The sequence below is a fragment of the Colletes gigas genome, unplaced genomic scaffold (genome assembly GCF_013123115.1).
Source record: "Colletes gigas isolate AHSC1104 unplaced genomic scaffold, ASM1312311v1 Colletes_gigas_Sc00003, whole genome shotgun sequence".
NCBI lineage: Eukaryota > Metazoa > Arthropoda > Insecta > Hymenoptera > Colletidae > Colletes > Colletes gigas.
This window is the reverse complement of record NW_025106632.1, coordinates 4,822,629-4,844,302: the sequence shown is the minus strand read 5'-3', so window position 1 is coordinate 4,844,302 and position 21,674 is coordinate 4,822,629. Positions and strand designations below refer to the sequence as shown.

General features: G+C 48.9%; 1 protein-coding gene across 5 annotated transcripts in view; it reads left to right on the top strand.

Annotated features, from left to right (window-relative positions):
* The window catches only part of LOC122404864 (FERM, ARHGEF and pleckstrin domain-containing protein 1), a 40,787-nt gene that overhangs the window by 3,288 nt on the left and 15,825 nt on the right, over positions 1–21,674 (top strand). For 3 of the 5 annotated variants that reach the window (XM_043409175.1, XM_043409177.1, XM_043409178.1), the window contains 5 exons: positions 71–226; positions 305–465; positions 556–630; positions 3,407–3,549; positions 4,333–14,437. In XM_043409175.1, coding sequence (XP_043265110.1) covers positions 71–226; positions 305–465; positions 556–630; positions 3,407–3,549; positions 4,333–12,788 — 8,991 coding nt within the window. In that variant the 3' untranslated portion in view covers positions 12,789–14,437. Of the gene's footprint in view, positions 1–70; positions 227–304; positions 466–555; positions 631–3,406; positions 3,550–4,332; positions 14,438–21,674 lie in introns of those variants that run through there. The other 2 variants (XR_006259724.1, XM_043409179.1) reach the window with 2 other exon arrangements.

Below are 21,674 nucleotides of genomic sequence, written 5' to 3'. Positions count from 1 at the left end.
TGCAAAATAAAAATTTCGTACCCTTGCAAATAAGGATTCCAAAACATTGAGTACCGATTGTTTGTTCAAGGACCACGAGGCTGTACCCCTGAATTTGGCAGTGGCGCACATGGGGATTGTAGTTTTTCAAAATTTCACCAAGATAAACACATTCAGTTGGGCGAAGATTCGGAAAATCAGTTTCAAAAGGAAGCGATTTTTAATCAAACTTCATCCAGAGGGTTACGTGAGTATATTCTCGAATAATTGTCGCAACGAATCCGAGCAATTGAATTCGACGACTGATCGTTCCAAATCGTTTCAGGGTTACTACAAGGACACCGTTGAGTTCTTCTTCGAGGGTCGCAACGAGTGCAAAAATTTCTGGAAGAAGTGCGTGGAGAATCACGGATTTTTCCGTTGTTCGGTGGTGAAACGAGTGGTGCGACAGAAAACGCGGGTTCTTAGCCGTGGCTCGTCCTTTAGGTACGTAGCTACGCGGTAGAAACATTTGGAAATTTGTATCGATTTAACCGGTTAATGAAATTTAATTCGTCTGTCTTCTGTGTTGCCCAGGTATAGCGGGAAAACTCAAAAGCAAATCGTCGAGTTCGTGCGGGACAATTACGTAAAGAGGCAGACGTTTCAAAGGTAAGCTGAATCAGTGATGCGAGATGTCGTTTGATAATTGAACGAACTCTTGGATATATCAGTAATGTGTAGATAGTGCATGCGTACCGTTATGTACTGTCCCCCTTTAATGCTGGTTTTATACCATTGAGATATATTTTAATTAACGAGCGCACTGATCTTGCGTGGGTAAGACGGGAGGTGGCACGGTCTTGCTTTTGCCGGGACACTAATTGGTATTTATCGTCGTTGCTCCAATTTACGTAGAACGAAGTGTTTTCTCACTCTCTGTACGTTTTGTACTTCCGTTTGTCAGTGTTGCCTGCTCGGACAGGGGTGGCGGGGAGTCAGGCTCACCATCAGGCACGATAACCCGAATGATCAATGTACCCTATTTTTGATAGTGTGGTCACTAATTCTCGTCATTGTAACACCTCTAACGACACAACTGCAAATTACCATACATCACTATCCCGACAGTTTGTTTGCCAACGAGATATATACATATACTTGTCCAATAGCAGTAGCCTGCTCTACGATAGAAAATAGATTATTTTCCTTACGAAAATTTCATCCTTGTACATACAGTGAACAGATTTATACGATTACATGGCAATATCCGTGTTCAATGAAATAACGTTACTGATGATGTGTTGGTAGAACAGAAAGCATCGTGATTCGCAGATAGATTCGACACACAGATACACCCACACCCACACACACCTCGATTGGCTAGCTCCGTGTGCGTGCGTGTGAAACTAGCATGCGCAGATAACCAACACTCCGTGCATCAATTATTGTTCACGCGTAATACTGCTATTAATTCAGGAGAAAATTTTGCCGTCGAGAATTTATATTCAATCGAGAACGAAAAGTATTACTATAAATAAAATGTAGAGAAAAAGTCCAGATAAAATTCAGGAAATAGCGGAGAGGATCGTTAACTGTCGATACGGTGCTTTTTGTCTGAAAGATAGTTTCTTTTCTTTTTTTTTTACAGTTACTTGTCGATATTATTTATTTAGACTCGTATCTTTTTCACTTGACGTACACTCAGTGGCACGGATTCGTTCCATCGTAAGGGCAAGTGGCTCGTTCACGATACCCCTTCCTCTTCGTGGCTTGCTTCTTGATCTCGTACTTGACGGCTGCGCGACATAGGTGCGCAGAATCATTGTGTCGCTGATCTCGGAACGGAGCGATTGTCTCTTACCTCCCGAAACAGCAACTTGTGCGCGATGAGTCAGGGACGCTCGAATCTTTTTAAAAAGATCGATTACTAGATAAGTAATCTCGTAAACATTCGAAAAATTAATTAGGAATGTTGAACAAAAAAAAAAACATGTAGATGCCTCGGCAAAAATATTTGTTTTTATGACAAAAAGAGGAACGAAAGAAAAATAATAAAATAATCTTTTAGTTCTTCGTGAGTCTGCATGTTCTAATACGTTTCACATATTTCTATGTACTCTGTGTCTTATATGTATACAACGAAATAATATAGAACTTTCTATCGGAATATACATTTCTGTGCATTATGCATATTTTTCTTTTGTCTCTTCTAATGTATTTTGTGTACTCCAATATATTAAATATATATCATGTATTTGTGTATGTAACACTCGTATAAAATATATCGGAACGATGGTTGTTAATAGACCGGACGGTAACATACATTGATCGGTAATATTATGTAAAATTTTTAAATGTCGTCGAGCCACTGACGGACCATTGTCATTTTATAGTTGATGTAATTTGTCGCGTGGAAGTCATATGTTTCGGGAGGTCAGTTCGTCACGCGATCAACGACATAATGATTCTGCGCATCTGTGACGCGCAGCCATTAAACGCCTTAATGCACACGGCCGTGAAGCGTACCACGAAGGAGAAGGGATATCGCGAGCCAAAGCCACTGGCTGTCCCAAGTATGACTAGGGATGGGATCAAGTTCAATTAGTACTCACGAATTCGAGTCAGTACTAATACAGGGTGGCGTATTTTTTGAGGAACCGAACCTCGACAACGTTGCTCGACAAAGAAAGAGAATACAGCGACGGCCAAAAAAGAGACTCGGCAAAAAAAAAAAAATAATCTACGCGTGTCTCGTCCCCTTTCGTTTTACCGATTCTCTTTCCCTCTCTGACGTGTCAGGTTTCGTCGAGCTCGCGTTTAGTTAACCGTCCATTGCTGTACCAAGTTCGCCAACGATGTTTCGTTACTCTCGTTTCTCGAAATACTTACAGACGGTTCGAATCCATCTTAGGTTTTAGTCTACTTGGAAATACTGATTTTGTTTCCCAAACTACTTATAAAGGGTTTGAATTAAGCGAGTCGAGATCGAAACCTGCTCAGAAGATGCTTGATCCCATTACTACCTACCGCGCGATGAATTCGTGTCCGTTGCGCGTGCGATGTGTTCCTTATTGTTTCGCGGACACGATTAATTACTCAATCGTTGTTTCGTTCCGCTGCGATTGAATATCAACTACGGGGGCCATTGTTTGATTTGTTTTTTCTCGTCGTCGAAGTATCAGCGATGCGCGCGCCCTCGCACTTCTCGGTATTCGTAACCGGATCTGAACGGGACGCAACGGTCCGCGTCGGTAAATTTAAAATTAAGAGACAACCGTCGAGGCGACAATGATAATATCGAGCGCAGTGAAATAGCTACCGTCCAACGAGAGACAATGGTAGAGTAGGAAAGGAAGATAAGAAAAAAGTATAAGTTGGTTCTGATACAGGCTTGGCATTTGGTAGCCTAAGTCTGATGCTGAACTTGACTCTCTCTTGCTCGCAGGTCCAATTCGTTCCGGCAGACTAGCGGTGGTAGGGCATTGCAGGGCTTGGAGGGGGGAGGCTATCGTGGGGCCACTCCAAGCAGCTCCCTTATGGGCAGCTCCAGCATCTCTGCCCACCCCCTCCTGCCCCTCGGCGATCCTGGTATGTACACCATGACCGACACCAACCTCCACGAGAAAAAAACGCTTTCTTTTTCGTACCCCTCGCTCTCTATCTCTGTCTATCTATCTATCTATCTATCTGTCTAATTTATATCTTTGCCTCTGTTTCTCGAATCAGTTTGTCACTTAACTATCTCCTTCATTTATCTCGTTCGAGTTTCCGCTCTGTTGTTTCCGTTCTCTGTCTTTATTCTTTAGCGTTACATTTCGTTTAAAAGTAATCGTACATGAAGAGTATATCGCAAGCCGTAGAGTAGCATTAGCGTAATTACAAACTTAGATACGCTTCTATAAACGATTGTTTCGAATTCAGCTTGATCACGTTTCACGGAAAGTTCCAACGCAAAAACGTAATCTCGAGTTGCGCGTATACTTCGACAAGTTAAATCGGTCCATTGGGGGGGTTGGGAAATATCCGGTCCACTCTTCCGTATTCTTGCTTCTTTCAACCTCCTGTGTGTATAATATATTCAAATTAGGAAATTTAAATAAATTAAAAAATTCAAAATTAAATATTTTTGTGGGCTAGACTATAGGCTTAGATCGATCCCTACCCTCTTAGACTTACTCTTCCCCCCTCCTCTAGACTCGAATTACTCCTCGAGGTATCTTGTTAAACTTGTCGAGCTATACTCGGTGATCGATCAATTCGAGAGAAAGAGAAAAAGTAACGGGAACCGAAGGAACTTGCGTCGGTCCAAGCGACACCGTGAACGGGAATAGGACGAACGGGGGTGTCTAAGGAAGCGTTTAACAATTTCAGCCCTGGAAACCCCAGCTCTGTCTCTGTCATGCGGCTCGATGACACTGGATTCTCCGACGACTGTGACGAGTGTCTCGATGGGAGGGACGATTCACCGTCGCGAAGACACAGCTACGTCGTTTCGGACACTTACCTCCATCGACGTCCATTCGCCGGCCACGCCCAGCCAGGTCCCAGCGCCACGGCAGATGCTTGTTACCAGCCAGCAACGGATTTCAACAGCAGGTCGTATCAGCCCCTCTAACAGCAGTCCTCCTGAATTCCCACCACCGCGACCCATACCCAGACATCCCTGGCAGCGATCGGCCAGCTGCCGCGAACTGTACGCTTCTAGTTTCGAGGATTCGGGGAAAGCGCGATCAAAGGACGAGAAACCATCCGGTGATTCCGTATTGTTAGAGCCGTTCCGGTTGCCGTCGCAGGGCGAGCTGGACAATCCCGTGACGCGTTACGACGAGAGCAATCGGTCGTACAGCGCCGCCAGCTCGAAGCTGCCCTCGCTGGATCACGACTCGGTGCCCGAGCGCGTATACAGCAGCTCTTATCCGGGCACCTCGTCGTTGTCCACCGAGTCGGGCCACGAGGAGTCCGGCCAGGCGGGCGATTTGTCGCACGACGATCTCTCGCACGATTCCTACGAGCTTCTCGAGCGCGAGCACGAATTCGAGTATCCCGAGTCGTATTCAAGCCCCCGCGACGACGACGACGACGACGACGACGATGACGATGAGAACGAGCCGATCTCGGACCGTAGCGACGAAGGAATCGAGCACGAGATGTTCCAGATGGACTCCGAGACCGATTCCTTCGTCAAGCACAGATCGATCAAGTCGTCGGACAAACAGCAGTTCAAGTCCGTGCTGGCGGATTTGAAGAACGCCGCGAGAACGAAATCCATCGATCGGTACTCGGCAGCGCCCCCTAAGCCGGACGGCGATTACGTGACCGTCGAGTCTAGAATACAGCGATCGAGCACGCAGATCGAACGGAAGTTCGAGACGCGTCACGCGAACTCCGTCGAGCTGCCCGCGCAACCGACCGGGAACAAGCTGTTGCCCCTCCCCCATCAGGATTCCGCGCGCAAGGACCCGGTCGTGTTGCAGGTGCAGAAGCAAAAGATGTCGGTGTTGAACGAATTGAGAAACCTTAAGCCCAAACATAAAATCACGCACGTAGATTCGGAGGTGTTGCGCGACGAGGGCATAATGCGCCCGAAGTCGCGCATAGACGACGATCTGAGCCCCGTGGACTCCACCAATCGTACGATACTCGACCAGAGGGCGCGCAACGTTCGGGTGCGCAGCATCGCGAGCCTCGAGGAACACCACGCGCCGCGCGCCTACGTCGAGACCGGTAGCTTGGGTCGCGGTTTTAAGAGCAGGGATAAAAAGTTACGCGAGAGCGACGCGAAGCTCGAGAGAACGTTGTCGAAGCTGCAAGACAAGGATCGAAGGAGCGTGGAACGCGAGGAGAGGAAACGAATCGAAAGAGATTACTCGAGGGACTACGGGAAGAAAATGGAGAAGAGCGACTCGAGGGAGCGGAGGGACGGTCACGGTAGACGCAGCATAGACCGCGCCGATTTGCGGGAACTGAGGAGAAGCATCGAACGGTTGGACGTTCGAGAGAGAAGCTACGAGCGCCACGGCGATCCGCACGAGCTGCGCCGCAAGAGCTTCGAGCGTTTGGACTCGCAGGCTCTGCGCGGCAGCACCGAGCATCTGAACAGAAGCCCGAAGGAGCGCGGCCATCGACGCTCCGAGTCCAGGGAGCGACGCGAGAGGAGCGTGGAGCGTCTGGACTCGAAGGAGAAGAGAAAGAGTCCCGGGAGCAGAAGCAACACCATCGATTACGATCAGAGACACACTTTGGAGCGTTTCGATTCCGGTAACAGGAGCCCGTTCGAGCGTCTGAGCTCGCGCGAGCAACAGCGCGGCAAGAGCGTGGAGAGGCTGGACTCGCAGGAAAGACCGACCTTCGACTTCGATCCGGTGACCATCGAGCGTCTCAAGTCGCTGGAGCGCTGCAACTCGAAGGACAGAGGCTACGAGCGCAAGAGCCTGGAACGGCTGGAGTCCCGCGAGCGGCGCCACTCGCGCGGCAGTAGGCGGAGCCTCGAGAGCATCGAGCAAGTGGAGGGGAAGGACGGCAGGAAGAGCAAGGCCAGAGCGGAGAAAGTGAAGTCGGAGGAGAGGCCGCGAGAGAGGGACGATTGGAGGAGCTTGGAGAAGGCGAGGAAGGACGAGGAGAAGAGGGAGAAGGAACGTCAGGCGAGGCTGTCGCTGGAGTCGAGGACGGACACGGTGATAGGCGTGCCGTTGGAGTTGGAGAACCTCAAGTCGAAGACCGTGTTCACGGAGTACGAGCCGAAGATCGTGGGTGGCGTGGTGCTAGGGTTCGACGACACGATCCCTGGCCACACGCCCGTCGAGAGGACGAAGAGCGACCCGAATCCGGCGCGACAGCGACTCGGATCGAACAGCAAACGGCACATACTGATGCACCAGAAGTCCATCGACCTGACCACCGCCGATTCCGGCGACGAGGACCCGTTCTCGGACAGCGCTGCTGTACAGAAAACGAACATGGAGATCCCCTACACTCTGCACAAGCGTCACGTGATGAACGGCACCGCGTCCGCGTCCGACGAGAAGTCGGAGTCCGACAGCGGGAAAACATCAAAGAAGTCGGGCAGCGCCAAGGATTTGCCCAAGTTGCCGCTGAAGATGATCACGGACATCTCGTGTTTCGATCTGAGCAAACTGTCCTCGATAGACAAACCCGGCAACAAACACTCGCCGGACAAGACGAAGAGCGCCAGCGTCGCTAGGCCCAAGTCGATACTGAGCCCGTCGGATAAACCCAAAAGCATCCTCAGTCCTACGTCGAAGCTGTCGCCCACCGACGCGAAGAGTATTTGCAGCTACTCGCCCACGAACAGGAGCCCCTCCAAGGCGAAGTCGCTCGACAGAGCCAGGACCACCGAGATCGTAATCGAGGACCACGCGTGCATCAAGTCGTCCAGCCTTGACAAGAAACCGTCGCCGTCGAAGCTCTCGCCCATCGAGCCCAACGTCACCATCGTCACTACCATCGAGAAACGATCGCCCAAGGCGTCGCCCACTGACCCGAACATCACCATCGTGTCAGTGATACAGAAGAAGAGGTCCCCGGACGCGTCCAAGAGCTTTGGCGGACAGAGGTCGTTGGACTCGAAGGCCAAGGCGCTGAACTTCGCGGACGTAGTCGGGATGGAGATGAAGATGAAGCTGGAGCGCAAGGCTAAATCGTCGGAGTCGGAGAAGGACTGTCTGAAGGCGCCCGATGATAGTTTAGAGAAGCAGGACAGCATCGAGAAGATACCTCTGCCGGAGATTCCGGTACCGATTACCAATGCAGTGGAAGAGACGAAGGAAACGAAAGAAGTAAAAGAAGTCGAGGAACTAGCGATAGTGGAAGAAAAGCCTCCGGAAGAGACCACTGCTACGCAAGAGGAAAAGGAGAGCAAGGAATGCTTGCTGTCGACTCCGACAGTCGTGGTATCTGAGAAGCCAAAGATCCCCGAGAAGCCAAAGATCCTTGAGAAGCCAAAACTACCCGAGAAGCCGAAGATTCCCGAGAAACCAAAGACCCTGGAGAAGCCAAGCATTCCCGAGAAGACGAAGCGAATCCTGGAGAAGATCGAGTCGAAGTTTTCCGAGGTGAACAGGAACTCTGTGACCAGAGTGACCAGGCCTAAGATCATCGACACGGGGTTCGACGATTTCGTGGATCCAGTCGCCGACCTGCCTCTGGACGAGATACCCGTGAAGCCAGCTTTGGAATTGGACAGTTTGAAGGTGCCGGAGTTCGTTCCTTTCATGTCGAGGCCGCACGGGGAGCCTCTGCGGTCCAAGTCGCTGTCGTTGGCCGAGGAGAAAGCGCCCATCGACACCCTCCTTTCGCCGGAGGTGGAGAACAAGCATTTCGTGCCGGACGTGTCGCCCAAGAAAGCGAAGAAGGTTAAATCAGAAATGAAAAAGGACTTCAAGAAGCAGTCCAAGTCGCTGGAGGGCGACAAACCGCCTATGAAGAAAGTGGGCTCCAAGGAGTCCCGCGCGCCAACGCCCAGCTCAAAGATCGACAAGTCCAAGCTAAAGTTGGGCGAGATGCCGCAGGAGATCATCATCATCGACTCGACTGACGTGGCACCGGAGGTAAGCATAGTGCAGAAGGGTAGATCGAAGTCCGTGACCAGGCTGCCCGAGAAACCGTGCGTTGCGGCAAAGGATGAGAAGGAAGAGACCAAACCGCGTACGAAATCCGCGTCCGTGGACGACGATATGATCAAAGTCGCCATGAAAACCGAGAAGGCCAGGCCCAAGTCTCTGGGCATCTCCAAGAGCCTGGGCAGCACGGAAAAGAAGGACTCCACGGAGAAGATTTCGCCGAAACGAATGATCGCGAGAGTCAAGTCAGAGATTAAATCGCCCACCTCGGGGAAGGACGCGCCCAAGCAGGAGTCGAAAACGTCACGCAAGGTGGAGCCCAAGTCGGACGCGGGCGACGAGGAACAGTCGTTGCCAGAGCAGAGTCGAATCGCGCGGGAAGACGAGGCCAAAGCGGACGCGAAAATGCCCGAGGAACAGATGCAACGGGTCACCGACGCGACCAAGGAGCCCAAAGAGTCCAAAGACGCGAAGGACGCGAAGAAAACATCACTCGCGCAAGACCTGACGGAGGTGCCGGTCATTCTGCGCAAGCCTGGTCAGACGCCGATCCTGTTCGCGCGTGCGCGGCTCGGGCTCTCCGAGGGCAGCGGGATCGGCGCGCTGCAGCGACAAGGCGCGACGCAGTCGCCGACGTCACAGAGGCGAGCCAAGTCTCTGGACGCGGCGGTGATCGCGGTGCACAGGCTGCCGCCCGCCAACGCGTTCTCCAGCAAGGACGACACCGTGGACATGTCGGAGGATCGGGAAGACCAGAACCAGGGTCAGGATCAAAATCAGAATCAGAATCAGAATCAGAGTCAGGAGAAACAGGAGAACGTCGCGTCAGAGATCCCCAACGCGTCCAAGCCTCAATCGGTTCAGACGGTCGAGGCGTCGCCCAATCATAGATCCGACAGCACCGATCACACCACCGTTCCGGAGATCTTCACCGATTCTCTGTCCGTCACCGAGACCTCGGCGCAATACTTGGAATCGCCGTTGACCGAGTGCAACGAGATCATCGCCGCGACCGTGGATCTGATACCGTACGAGAGGGACATGATGGTTACGGAGACCAGGGATCATCAGACAGCGTTGGAGAGCGTCAGGGTGGACGATAGAACAAAGTTCATAGATCAGAGTTCCGTGGAGTCGAGTGGTCCTGAGCAAGAAGCTTGTCAGACCGATAGAGCCGTCAGACCTGATAAAATCGAGCTCGAAATCGTCCCGCCAACGAAGGAGAGAGTCTCGGATGACCTGGACGAAAAGATCGACGAAGTGGAATCCGAGGAGAAACAGAGCTCGCGACCGGAGTTCGAAGAGTCCATCGAGAGAAGGCCTATGGAGAGGGACGATCTGCCCGACGTAACGGTGACGGTGAGCGCCGCGCGAGAGGACTACGAGTGCTCCAGATCGATCGACTTCGAGGAGAATCAGGAAATGGTCAAGTCACCGATTCAGATCTCCATCGAGGAGTGCTCCGACGACGAGGTGGTCCAGAGCGACGAGCAGGATTACCGAGACGCCGAGGAGCAAGATGGCGACGACAATCGTCCGTTGGACTCCGCGGACACCAGCGAGGACACTTTGGACGCCTTGGACACGCAGGTTCACACGAGGGACGTGGACAGCGAGTTGAGCTCCCCGGACTACGGCGTGGATAAAATGGACGAGAAGACTCTGGTGGAGGTGGAGTTGACGCCCGAGTATCTGGAAATGAGAAGAGAGGACGACGAGGACGCCGAGGAGTTGCCCGAGGACGAGCCCGAGGAGAGGACGAAACGGTCGCCAGACACGGCTACCAACATCGTGAATCGGTTGTCGATCGACAGGAAGCTCAGGCTGAGCAGCGAGCGTTCGAAGAGCGAGGAGACCAACACTTGGACGCCCGATCGCGAAGACCCAGAGTCCAGTTCTTGCTCCATCGCGCGACCCCTCGGTATTGGCCAGATCCAGCCAATAGTAGATCGTCGAGAGATCGCGGCGATGAGGGACGCTCGCGGCGGGGGCGGGTCTCTGGAAGAAGAGAACAGCAGCGGTTCTCAGCCTGGGTTCAGGCCCGAGATGAGCTCGACCTGGAAATCGTTCCCCCTGGAGAGCTCGGGTAGCTCGAGCACAGAGGACGGTTGGGTGCCGCAGGACGAGAGCAACGCCGTCCAGTCGCAGTCCGAGGACAGCAACGGACAGAACGAGGACAGTTTCCAGGAGGACCTGGCCGATTTCCCGGGGAGCTTCATCTACCCGATCGGGCCAGATATCCTGACCAGCTGCGGAACGTTCGCGTTGACGCGCACGCTCTCGAGGATATCCGAGAGGTCGACGACATCGGAGCAGGACAAGAGCGACCTGGAGGACTCGTTCAAGCCCAGCTCGAGGTCACCGAGCCTGGACGACGAGTCCTTGATGTCCAGCGATCATCAGCCTTCCCTGTCCTCCGATCCACCGTCCGGGACCGCTCTGCCATCTGTTTCGGACGATCGTCGTACCTCGTCCGAGCTCCCGGACATCCCCATAGACGTCCTGGGCCAGGACGAGGACGCCAGATCGCCGAAATCGGCGGGCAGATCGAAGCTGCAGGCGCAGAGCTCGGAGGACTGGCCGTCGCCGCCGAGTTCGCCGGTCTTCGAGCCGCCCGTGGTCAGCCACGTGGAAACGTTTTACATGGAGATCAAGCCCGAGGAGGCGGTGAAGGTGACGGTGACGGACAGCACCGAGACCCCGGGCCGCGTGGATCGCGACAGCGACTCCAGCGACGAGAACAGGACCCTGCACGACGACCTGCACTCCACGTTCTTGGAGGACGGACAGAGCTCCACGTCCGCGACCACCGTCGACGGGACGGTGAAGATAGTCGTCAAGCCGAAATCGAACTCGTACATCACCGGTTCCTCTCACAGCGAGGACACGTCCATGGGTCTGTCCATGTCCGAGTGGTCCAGCTCGAACAACACCGTTCGCCAGTTTTGCCAGTATTCCGGCACCAAATCCGACGACAACTCCCTGGCGGAGCTGGGCGCCTCCATCTCGGACTGGTCGGGCAGCACCACCGTGATCCCGCAACAGTATTACTCGACCATGACGATCGAGAAGAGCCAGAGCGACACGACCACCTCGGACAAGAGCGTCACCAGCATGAGACCCAACTCCAAGTGCAGAACGGTCGACAGTCCTACGCCGGATCCGTCCTCGCCTCCATTGCCTTTGCCTCCGCCATCGCCGCCACTTACGCCACCGCCCACCATCGACGAACGAGGCGGTCCGCTGTTCGACGAGGACGTAAAACAGGACACCAACCGTGCAGTCACGCACGAGCAACTGGACGAGGCGAGGAGGTTCATCGAGAGCCAGTTCGACGAGCAGCGCCGTCGGTACGAGGAGGAGCAACCTGGTACTAGGTCGTACACCGACATCTCGCCACCTAGGATCACGTTGCAGAACGAGTTCGACGAGACGGTCGACGACGAGTTCCGAGTTATGTCGGACGATGGCGATACGCCGCTCCCCATCTTGGAGGAGGAGGAGGAGCTCGACGAGGAGGAGGAGGAGAAGCTTTACGACAACGTGCCAGCGATGAAGTACTCGGTCGGCGAACAGATACGAATGGAGGTGGGCCGTGGTGATAGCTCGGAGGACATGCACGAGAAGTACGCGGACATGGCGTTGGGCCCCCGTCCGCCGCAAGACGACGATTGGTCGTTCGAGGACGAGAGGGACGCGATCGTCGAGAAGGAAAAGAGCAGACCGATGGCGAAGTTCGAGCGTGGCTTCTCCGAGCCGACGGAGACCGCGAGGTATCACGAGACCAGATCCACCGAGCGTCCCGTGGTCGTTCCCATCCGAGCTAAATCGACGCCCTATTACTCGACGACCAGCCTGAGCGGCGAGTCTACCACCTCCAGCCCCCCTATGCAAATCAGGACGCAAATACGTACGAAAACGATGCCTTACCCATCGAGCCGAAGTCCCCAGAGCGAGGGCGAGACGTCCTCCAGCATGGACAGTCCCGTGCACACGCCAGTTCGTGGCCAGATAGCCGTCCGTCGAAGGAGACGGGAGAACTTGAAGAGGCGGCATCGGGTGGTGGTCGATCTCGAGGTGAAAGATCGTCAGATCGTTTCCAGCACCGACTCGAGCTTCGACGTCGCCACCATACCCCCGCCTCTGCTCGCCGAACGTCCGAGTCCCGACGTAGACGAGGACGAGGACGAGTACTCGGTGGCCAAAGACGAGCAACGAGAGAATACGAACAGACGTCAGCAGCGTTGATGGGACACTACTTGAACCCGAACAGCCTTACTTGATTCTTTCGTCGACGGTAACGAAACTGGGATGGCCGTGAACGTCGGTACGCTCGATATATGCTGGATCAGTTCGCTGAATTTAGCCAGGGTTGCGTCTTTTGGTTCCTCGGTGGCAAGGGGTGGGTGAGGTGCGGTCGGAATTGAGCGCACGCGTCGAATTGATAGACTTATATTCCTTCGTTAACGCGTTCCGTGTCGGCGATCGTTCTCGCGTTTGCGTTCGCGGTCGAGAGTTTGGACAAACGGATGCCAACCCGAGATCGATCGCGGCCCCCCAACCGATCTTTTCGGCCCGATCGACGTCGACGAGAGGAAATTCAAACTTGCGAACAATCTAGTCTAACGTATCGTGGTTAAGAGAGTAATTAGTACGTTTGTTACACGTTTTAGAAATTCGATTTACTTTGATATCGTCGTTATCACGTAGAGGCACTTGACGTGCCGCACTTAACGTATGAACGATCCGTCTCGAAGACACGAATCGAACACCTATTAACGATACTAGTCTATAAAAAATTTACGATGATACACGGTAAGAAACGAACGAACGATTCATACGCCTCGTGCACGCAAGTCCATTCATTCTTGCGGTTTGAGGGAATTTATTGCATATGGTATGGTCTGGGTCAGGAAAATAACATACTGGACACATTATCTTCTAACATAGGTCTTCCACGAAACACCGTTATAAGTTGTTCAGAAAGTAACGATATTCAACTCAAACAATACGAGAATATAATTTGAACTTGATAAATATTTATGAACTGTATCAGATTTATGCTCTCAATAGGAATCGTACGCGATAATTTAACCTATCGGAGCTAACCTTCGTCGAGGAGTCGCCAGAAAAGATAACAACGCGCGCCACCTGGCGTTTTGGCCATGCAACTAAAAACTCGTCCGGGAGACGAAAGAAATGCGTTTGGCAACGGCGAGAGTAAATGGGCTCGTGTGTACCGAGATACGTTTCGAGATTAATTTAAGATTGTGGCGGATCGATTGCCGCGTAGCTACGGAAAATATTACGTCAGAATTCTCGGGAGAAAAGGGCCATAGAAGGGAGTGGCGGTGGTAAGGTTACCGCGATGCTATTCGAGTGTAAAGAGAACGACAATCATTTGTTGGAAATAAGAAAGCATCGTCGGATAGAAGTTTGTCACTTTTGGTTCGGGAATCGAATCCTCGTATATAATTTGGTCGTAGTTTAGTTCGTGTCTCGTTTTAGGACGGAAGACAAGTTGCTCAACGTAGATACTTATATGAAAGATGATTCTCGCGTACTTTCGTTGATATATAATATATATATAATGTACGTACATGTTTATATCGTATGGAATTGCGATTCACGGCGCGAGTGACTAAAACGGAACCGCGCGGAAAACGTCGAAACGTTTGTCGTCGAATTATATCCACAAGGTCCGTCTCTTTTATTTTCGAATCGAACGGGTAAAACAGAAGGAAAGATCATCGATATAAATGGTCTTTCGGATGCTACTATTCAACGAAACCTACAAGCAGGTCTTGAAAAGCTCCTTCGTAACTGTTTCGAGAACCTAACCTATATCACAACAGTTTTCAAGCTCTGCTTACAAGCAGACCCAACGCAGCTGTTCCTTCAGGGATTTTTATAGAATTTGAACTACTGATCCGTTGTCTGTAATTTTTGAAATTGTTTTTTTATTGGATTTACATCGTTAGAAGTATACTTTCTATTTCTTAAAAACAATTCTTTTCGAGATGTTTTGATATATAATATATAATTATATAAGGAAATAAGTAATATACAATATAGGTATCTATAAATAATATAAAATCTAGAATTTAATACAACTTACCTAAAAACGAGAGAGTATAACTAACTTTTGTATCTACGAGGACTGAACTCGCGCACTATTGCTTCGACAGAACTGAGACATTTGGTTGGAGCTGGGAACTCTCTTATTTCAAAGTACAGTTTTCTTCTCTTTTGTTTAAAAACGCGTCAACGTATAAATAAACGTCCAAGAATACGTTTCGTGCCGACAAAGCATCGTATTATATTTCACGCAGTCTACAAAGTGTAGCCTAGGATACATAACTCGCTTAGCGAGTGGAACGACAATGAAGTATACTGTAGTAGGAAATTGATATATAGAAACCGTTATGCAATAATTTTGTTTTCTTTATTATACTTTTTATTTTGAACTTGATACGACAAGTGGGGGATAACGGGATTTGTAGATATTTTTAAAAGGGATAGACGAAATATTTTTAGGTTATGGAGATTTGAAAGGTGATTCTGAATTCAAAATTTTTAGTGGAACAGCCGTAGAGTCTGTTTGTTGAGTAGACTTGGTCCTTTATATAATACGATGATCACGAATAACTGAAAGATACGGAGGTGTCCTTTACGGAGGTCGTTCGACAGCAACAGCAATAGCGTCGAGGTCGTGTTTCCTTTATGTTTCCAATAATGGTGACGATTAAGGTCGCTCGAAGGTTATGTTTTACCTAGGTCGTTGAATTCCTGCTGTTGATGTCAATTATAACGTTGCGTCAATGAAAGTATATATCGTTCCATTTAAAAGCATCGACGACCTCGGTATCTTGAGGAGTTTTTGGCCTTGACAATATTTCCTGTCGATCGACTCTCGTCGCCGCCCTTTGCATCAAAGCGACGGTTATTCCCGATGGTCTCGCGCGACGAAGGTCAAGCAGCATCATTGAAACTCGTCTGACAAAGACACCGAACGTTCGAAAATCAGAGAAACGGCTGCATTCGTTCGGAAAAAAAAAAACTCCCTATTGGTTTCAATTTACATAGCGTTGCCTAAATTTTATATCGTACAATTTTTTAGGTATATACTATTTACATAACCACATATACGATACTTGAGCACACGACGGACGCCGATTCAAATTCGAAAGTTTTAGTCAGAGCTACGTACAGGTTATTAGATTTTTAAAGCATATTTTTCTTTTCTAAATAATTATTTTTTGTCCATAAATATATAAAGATATACGACGCGTGTAGTTTTCAAATTTCAAATTGTTATAGATACAGGGTGTTCGGTTAACCATGGGAAAAATTTTAATAGGTGATTTTAGAGACCAAAATAAGACGAAAATCAAGAATATTAATTTGTTGATGGAGGTATCGTTAAAAAGTTATTAACAATTAAATTCAAAAATTTCAAATCGTTTTGGAAAAATTATTTTCGGTTGCAGGGGTCAATTACGATCGTTTTTAGTGAATACACATACCTTCGAAATCTTATCCATTTTCGAGAAAAAAATTCGAGAAGGTGTGAAATTTTTCGACGAAAACAAATTTTTCAATTCGTTCTGGAAAAATTAATTCGGTTGCGGGGGTCAATTACAATCATTTTTGGTGAATAGACATAACCCCGAAATCCTACCTACTTTCGAGGAAAAAAATCGGTAAGGTGTGAAATTTTTCGACAAAATCAAAAAGTTTCAAATCGTTCCAAAAAAATTATTTTTAATTACAGTGGTCAATTACAATCATTTTTGGTGAATACACATATCATCGAAATCCTACGCACTTACGAGAAAAAAATTCGAGTAGGTACTGAAATTTTTTAGGGAAATTGAAAAGTTTCAAATCGTTTTGGAAAAATTATTTTCAGTTGCCGGGCTCAATTACAATCATTTTTAGTGAATAGGTATACCCCCGAAATCCTCCTCATTTTCGAGAAAAAAATTCGGGAAAGTGTGAAATTTTTCGACAAAATTAAAAAGTTTCATATCGTTTTGGAAAAATTATTTTCGGTTACGGGGGTCAATTAGAATCAATTTTGGTGAATACACATACCTCCGAAATCCTATTCATTTTCGAGAAAAAGATTTGAGATGTGAAATTTTTCGACGAAAAAAAAAATTTGAAATCGTATTGGAAAAATTATATTCAGTTTGGGGGGTCAATTACAATCATTTTTGGTGAATAGACATACCCCCGAAATTCTACCCACTTTCTAGAAAAAAATTCAGTTAAGGCTGAACTTTAATTGTTAATAACGTTTTAACGAAGCCTCCATCAACAAATTGGTATTCTTGATTTTCGTCTTATTTTGGCCCCTAGAATCCCCCATTAAAATTTTTCGCAGACCTAACCCGAACACACTGTATATTAATTTTCGAATTTTCCTGCACTGGTTTAGAGATCGTGAACTTTTTATTTATTGAGAAATTGTACAGAGACTCATCTTTCCCAATCGTTGCTATAGTGTAAACCCAGGGGTCGGTAAACTTTTTCCAACGAGGGTCGGGTAGGAAGTATTTTAAGCTCTGCGAGTCAAGGGGTAGAATCGAAGGTAGGCACATACTCATACGTAGAAGACAGAATACAAAATTTTTTATTATTTTTATTTTTATAAATAGTCCTAAAGTATAGTACCATAAATGATTCGACGTCCGTCATCGGAGGGTTAAAGAAAATTAAATATAAAACGTTCGCGCGTGTACAACGATTCGTTGAAATGTTCCGGTACACCAGCGACGGAAGAGATCTTTTATCGTGTCGAGGTTAGGTTAGGTTTGCCACGAGTTTAGGTTCGTATGATTTCATCGATTTTTATTCCACTTGGAGATGACTCGGTTGGGTTTTCTTCGATGTTCCGTGTATAGGACGCGCGTAGTTGGATTGTCCGGTGGTGCTAACTCTGTCGATCGATCGATATTAATATAACGGTGAGGAAAAAAGCTCGGAGTAAATAAAATACCTGTTACGAGGCCGGTGAAGGCGGTGTTGACGCGTGACACGTCGAGCGTAAGGGGCGTCGATTAAAAATAATTCCTCTTCTCGCCGTGAGCTGGACACGTTGCTCGTGTTTAAAGGATTCTACTCCGCGTTCGGCGTTGGATAAAAAAAAAAATAAAAAAAAAAAGAACTATACATTCGTTACCCGCATGTTAGGTGACCATCGATTCTCGTGAAATTGTCATTCGTTTTTGGAAGTTTGTGCGATTAAGAATCGTTCGAAAGCAATAATTCATACGCGTTAATAAAGAAAGAAAAAAAAAAAATGAAAACGTCGATCGTAGAGCGATCGACGAACACGAGCGAATCGTTGAAGGAAGCAAGGCTAGTGCACTCCTAAACGCTTTTTTGTCTGCACTTCGTAGGGAACGGACCGCAACGTTCGCGCGTTAAAAAAATTTCCGAAGGATTTCGTACAACGGGGGACACGAATCGACGATAATTTCCCCGTCTATTTATCGCATGGATAAACGCGTGGTTTCGACGAAATAGTTTCACACTCTGGCTGCCACGCGTAGTTCTCTGGAGTATCCACGAATCTAGTCCCGACTCGTCCCTCCGATTTTACGCTTAACATTTCCGTTGTTTATTTCGTAGGTAGTGATAGACCACGGGCATATCGAAAGAAACCGCTCTATTTTTAATATCGCGGCGGGAATACCTCGAAGCGAGCGTTATTCGCTTACAACGACTCGACCGGGAACGGTGCTTGAACGCACGACGATTAAGGGGACGGCTCGTAACGATCGAGACGCGGAAAGACAAACTCGACGTGCACTACGTCCGAACGAAAAATCCTCGGCTTCCGAGTGTCTGGATTATTTTTCGCGGGGGGAAAGCGTGGCGGTCGGAGCATCAGGGTTGTCTTTGCTTTCAGACGCGAACGGTCTGAATCGTCCTGCGATCGATTCGTCGAATTATCATAGAATATCCGCGATGGAAAGAGAAAGACGGAGAAATGTACATAATCAACGGGCGGAGTCTGAGAATCACGAAACGAAAATCGGCGTCTGAAAGAATCGTCTATCGAGTAGACACGGACGAGATCCGTTGATAATCACGTTATCGTTGAATAAGTCGTTAAAATCACACCACCGTGACCATTAATCGCCGCTCCATTAGTCATTGTTACGCTATTATCGCTACAAGTAATTGATTACAAGGTTACTGTTACTACACCGTAGAGCGCAGTGAAGATTACGAGAAAAGAAACACTAAAACTGTACGTAACCGCTACGTATCGAAAGCTGTATTTAAACGGAGAGTATGAAATTGATGGGCGACTGCCGAGTGCCGATAACGATGGCGAGGTTCATGTCGATTATTTTGCCGACGAGTCGACGCGAGATCCATTCGATCGCGACACGGATACGCACGCGACCTATTGCGACGCATTCGCGAGACTCGGGAAACGGAAGAAATAAAAAACGTTTCGCGCGGGAGTCGCGATGGGTTCGCAAAAACCAACACCACAGTATCGGTATCTGGGTCTGTTCCTTTGCATGCACACGCTCGATCTCTCTTGGCATATTCCCGTAACGCGTCGCTATCGTTGGATCGTCGACCGAGTTTCCGGTGCGATCCCTCACCGCGCGACCCTCGAAATCGCGTCGAGTTATCGACACCTACGAAGCATCGTCCAGAGGGCGGGCGACAGTTAAAATTACTCTGATTTCGTGCAGTCGGTGTCCTTTCCGAACGGAGACGTTGGAACAGTGCATGCGTAGCAACGGGCATTCGGTACTTCCTTCCGTTTTCATACATTATCGCGCGTATCTGTGCGTTTCAACGAGTTCAGGGGCTCGTCTGTCCGACAGAGTAAATTTAAACTCGATACTTTCGAAGCCCGTCGCTATCTGTACGTCCAACAAAAATAATTTGTGCACATCCGTACGGACGAACGGAACGCCACCAGCGGGGCAGCTGAATTCTTTAAGGGCGCGATGCGCAACCTGGCTGCGCATCGGTACTTATTATGCTATAGGCATAAAGCACGTATCTGCCGCTGTGATCCGCGCCAGCGAGACGTTGGCGGCATAATGATATCGCGCGCATCCATCTTGCGCATCGCCGTTGAAAAGAAGCTACGCTCCTCCAATGGCGGTTGCTCGTGCGTCCGTAGTAGTATGTACAAGTTCTTTTCAAGCCAATGTACGTCGCAATCTTCTCGAGTTCCTCAATCATTCCGAATCGCGCTTCCTTCGTTCTCTTTCTTTTTTTACGTTTTCGGAGAAGATCCAAAGGGTGTGTACGGTCCTGGCGATCAACTCCCAGCGAAACCCCACCCCTAGAACAAAGGAAGAGTATCGTCGTACCCTCGATCTTTCCGTACGAGTTCCTGTATCGGTTTAATCTTGACTGGTCCTCGTCTTGCATTTGTGCATCGTCAGTTCTGTCCTGCCATCGATATATTGTATCACACACGCACGCGTCTCTCTTCGAGCACCGTTTTTTCTGTATTCTTACGTTCTTCGTTTTGTATCCGTGTCATCGTACCATTATCACATTACCCAACGTCTCGTAACCCCCCCTTCTATACCACTGCCTCCACCACCCCTCGACTCTCATCGTTTTTTTGTTTCTCGACTTACTTTCCATCTTCTTCTTCTTCTTCTTCTTTGTTATTCGTCATTTCACACGCGTGCGTGTTACTCGACTACGCAGCGCGTATGTGCAACCTCGAGATCGTTGCGCTCGAAGTTTTCGGATCCGTCTACAGGCTTAACGGTTGAACGTTATCCATGGGCCTTCGAAACAAGCCGAGCCTCCCAATAGTCCGATCGTTCGTTACGCGACACGGTATCGACGCGAGGCGGTCCGTGGCGCGGATCGAACGCGTACTCGGACAAGAAAGTACGAGACACGAAGGTGCTCGATATCACGATTGCCTGCCAGCTTATCGGTTTTTCCGCACAAATTCTAGCTCGCGATTCCAGCGAGAGACACGAAAACGGTGATTCGTCGCGATCCAGAGTCTTAACCAGTCGACCAGTTCGCGAAAACCTCGAGCCCGACGCGGGGTTACCAGTTGATCGGTTCAATATCGACATTAGCAAACGACTGAACATTGTATTCATTACGATTAAACGAGGCGTACGGGTATCGTGTGCGAGCGTACACGCGTGCCGACACGAACGATACGCGTGCACGTTTGCACGTAATACGCGTACAATTTATATTTAATTATAGACGTAAGAGTTAGTATGCAAAGGTCATGATACCTGCAATAGGGATCAAGGTATTAGACGTAAAAAATATATGTAGATAACTTGTACGGTTATGCGAGTCCGTTGCAGCGTGTACGTCCGATTCTTTTCTACGTTCCTCCGATTCGGTCGATTTTTCTCACGTCAGCGCGCGACACGACGTTCAACGGCGGCCGGGACAACTGCCCGGAGCATTTTTTCCTGTTTTACTCGCTTGTCGCGGATCGCGTGCGACTTTCGATGGATCAGAGATGGGTGAAATTTTTATTCGAACAATGCCAAAACTTTTACTTACTCACGATGAGATACTTGATTCTATAATTAAAACTCTATTTTTGTATCGTACGGGTAACGAATAGAACGTCGTTTATCATTTATTCATTACTTCGCGTACAAGATATTCCTAATAAGATAATTTTCGGGAACTCTTCACACTCACTAATTATTACATATCTTATATTTACGGAAGGGAGGTATATAGTTAAGAAGATAATAGAAAAATTAATTGATATTAAAAATTTAGTTACGCCACTGGTACACAGCTACGAACGTCTCGATAGATCGAAAAATTCTTTTAAGTCGAAAACTCGTTGGGACTTACGAAACTCCGCGATCTCCGACTGTCGAACGACATCGAATCGATTCGATCGATCGAAAATTTACAAGACAACGAATCGAACGTTCATCGCACTGTATAGTCGAGTCTTCGTGAATCGTGGAAATTAGGCAGCGGTGTTCGATGAGCGAGTAAAGCCGTTCGAGGTCCTGTAATATGCAGGAATCCAGAAATACAAGATACGCTCCTGTGTATTCGAGACGGGATGAGACCAAATGTAAAGCGGAATTCCTCTTTTTGCAAGATTCCCTAACGCAGTGTCTTTCAAAG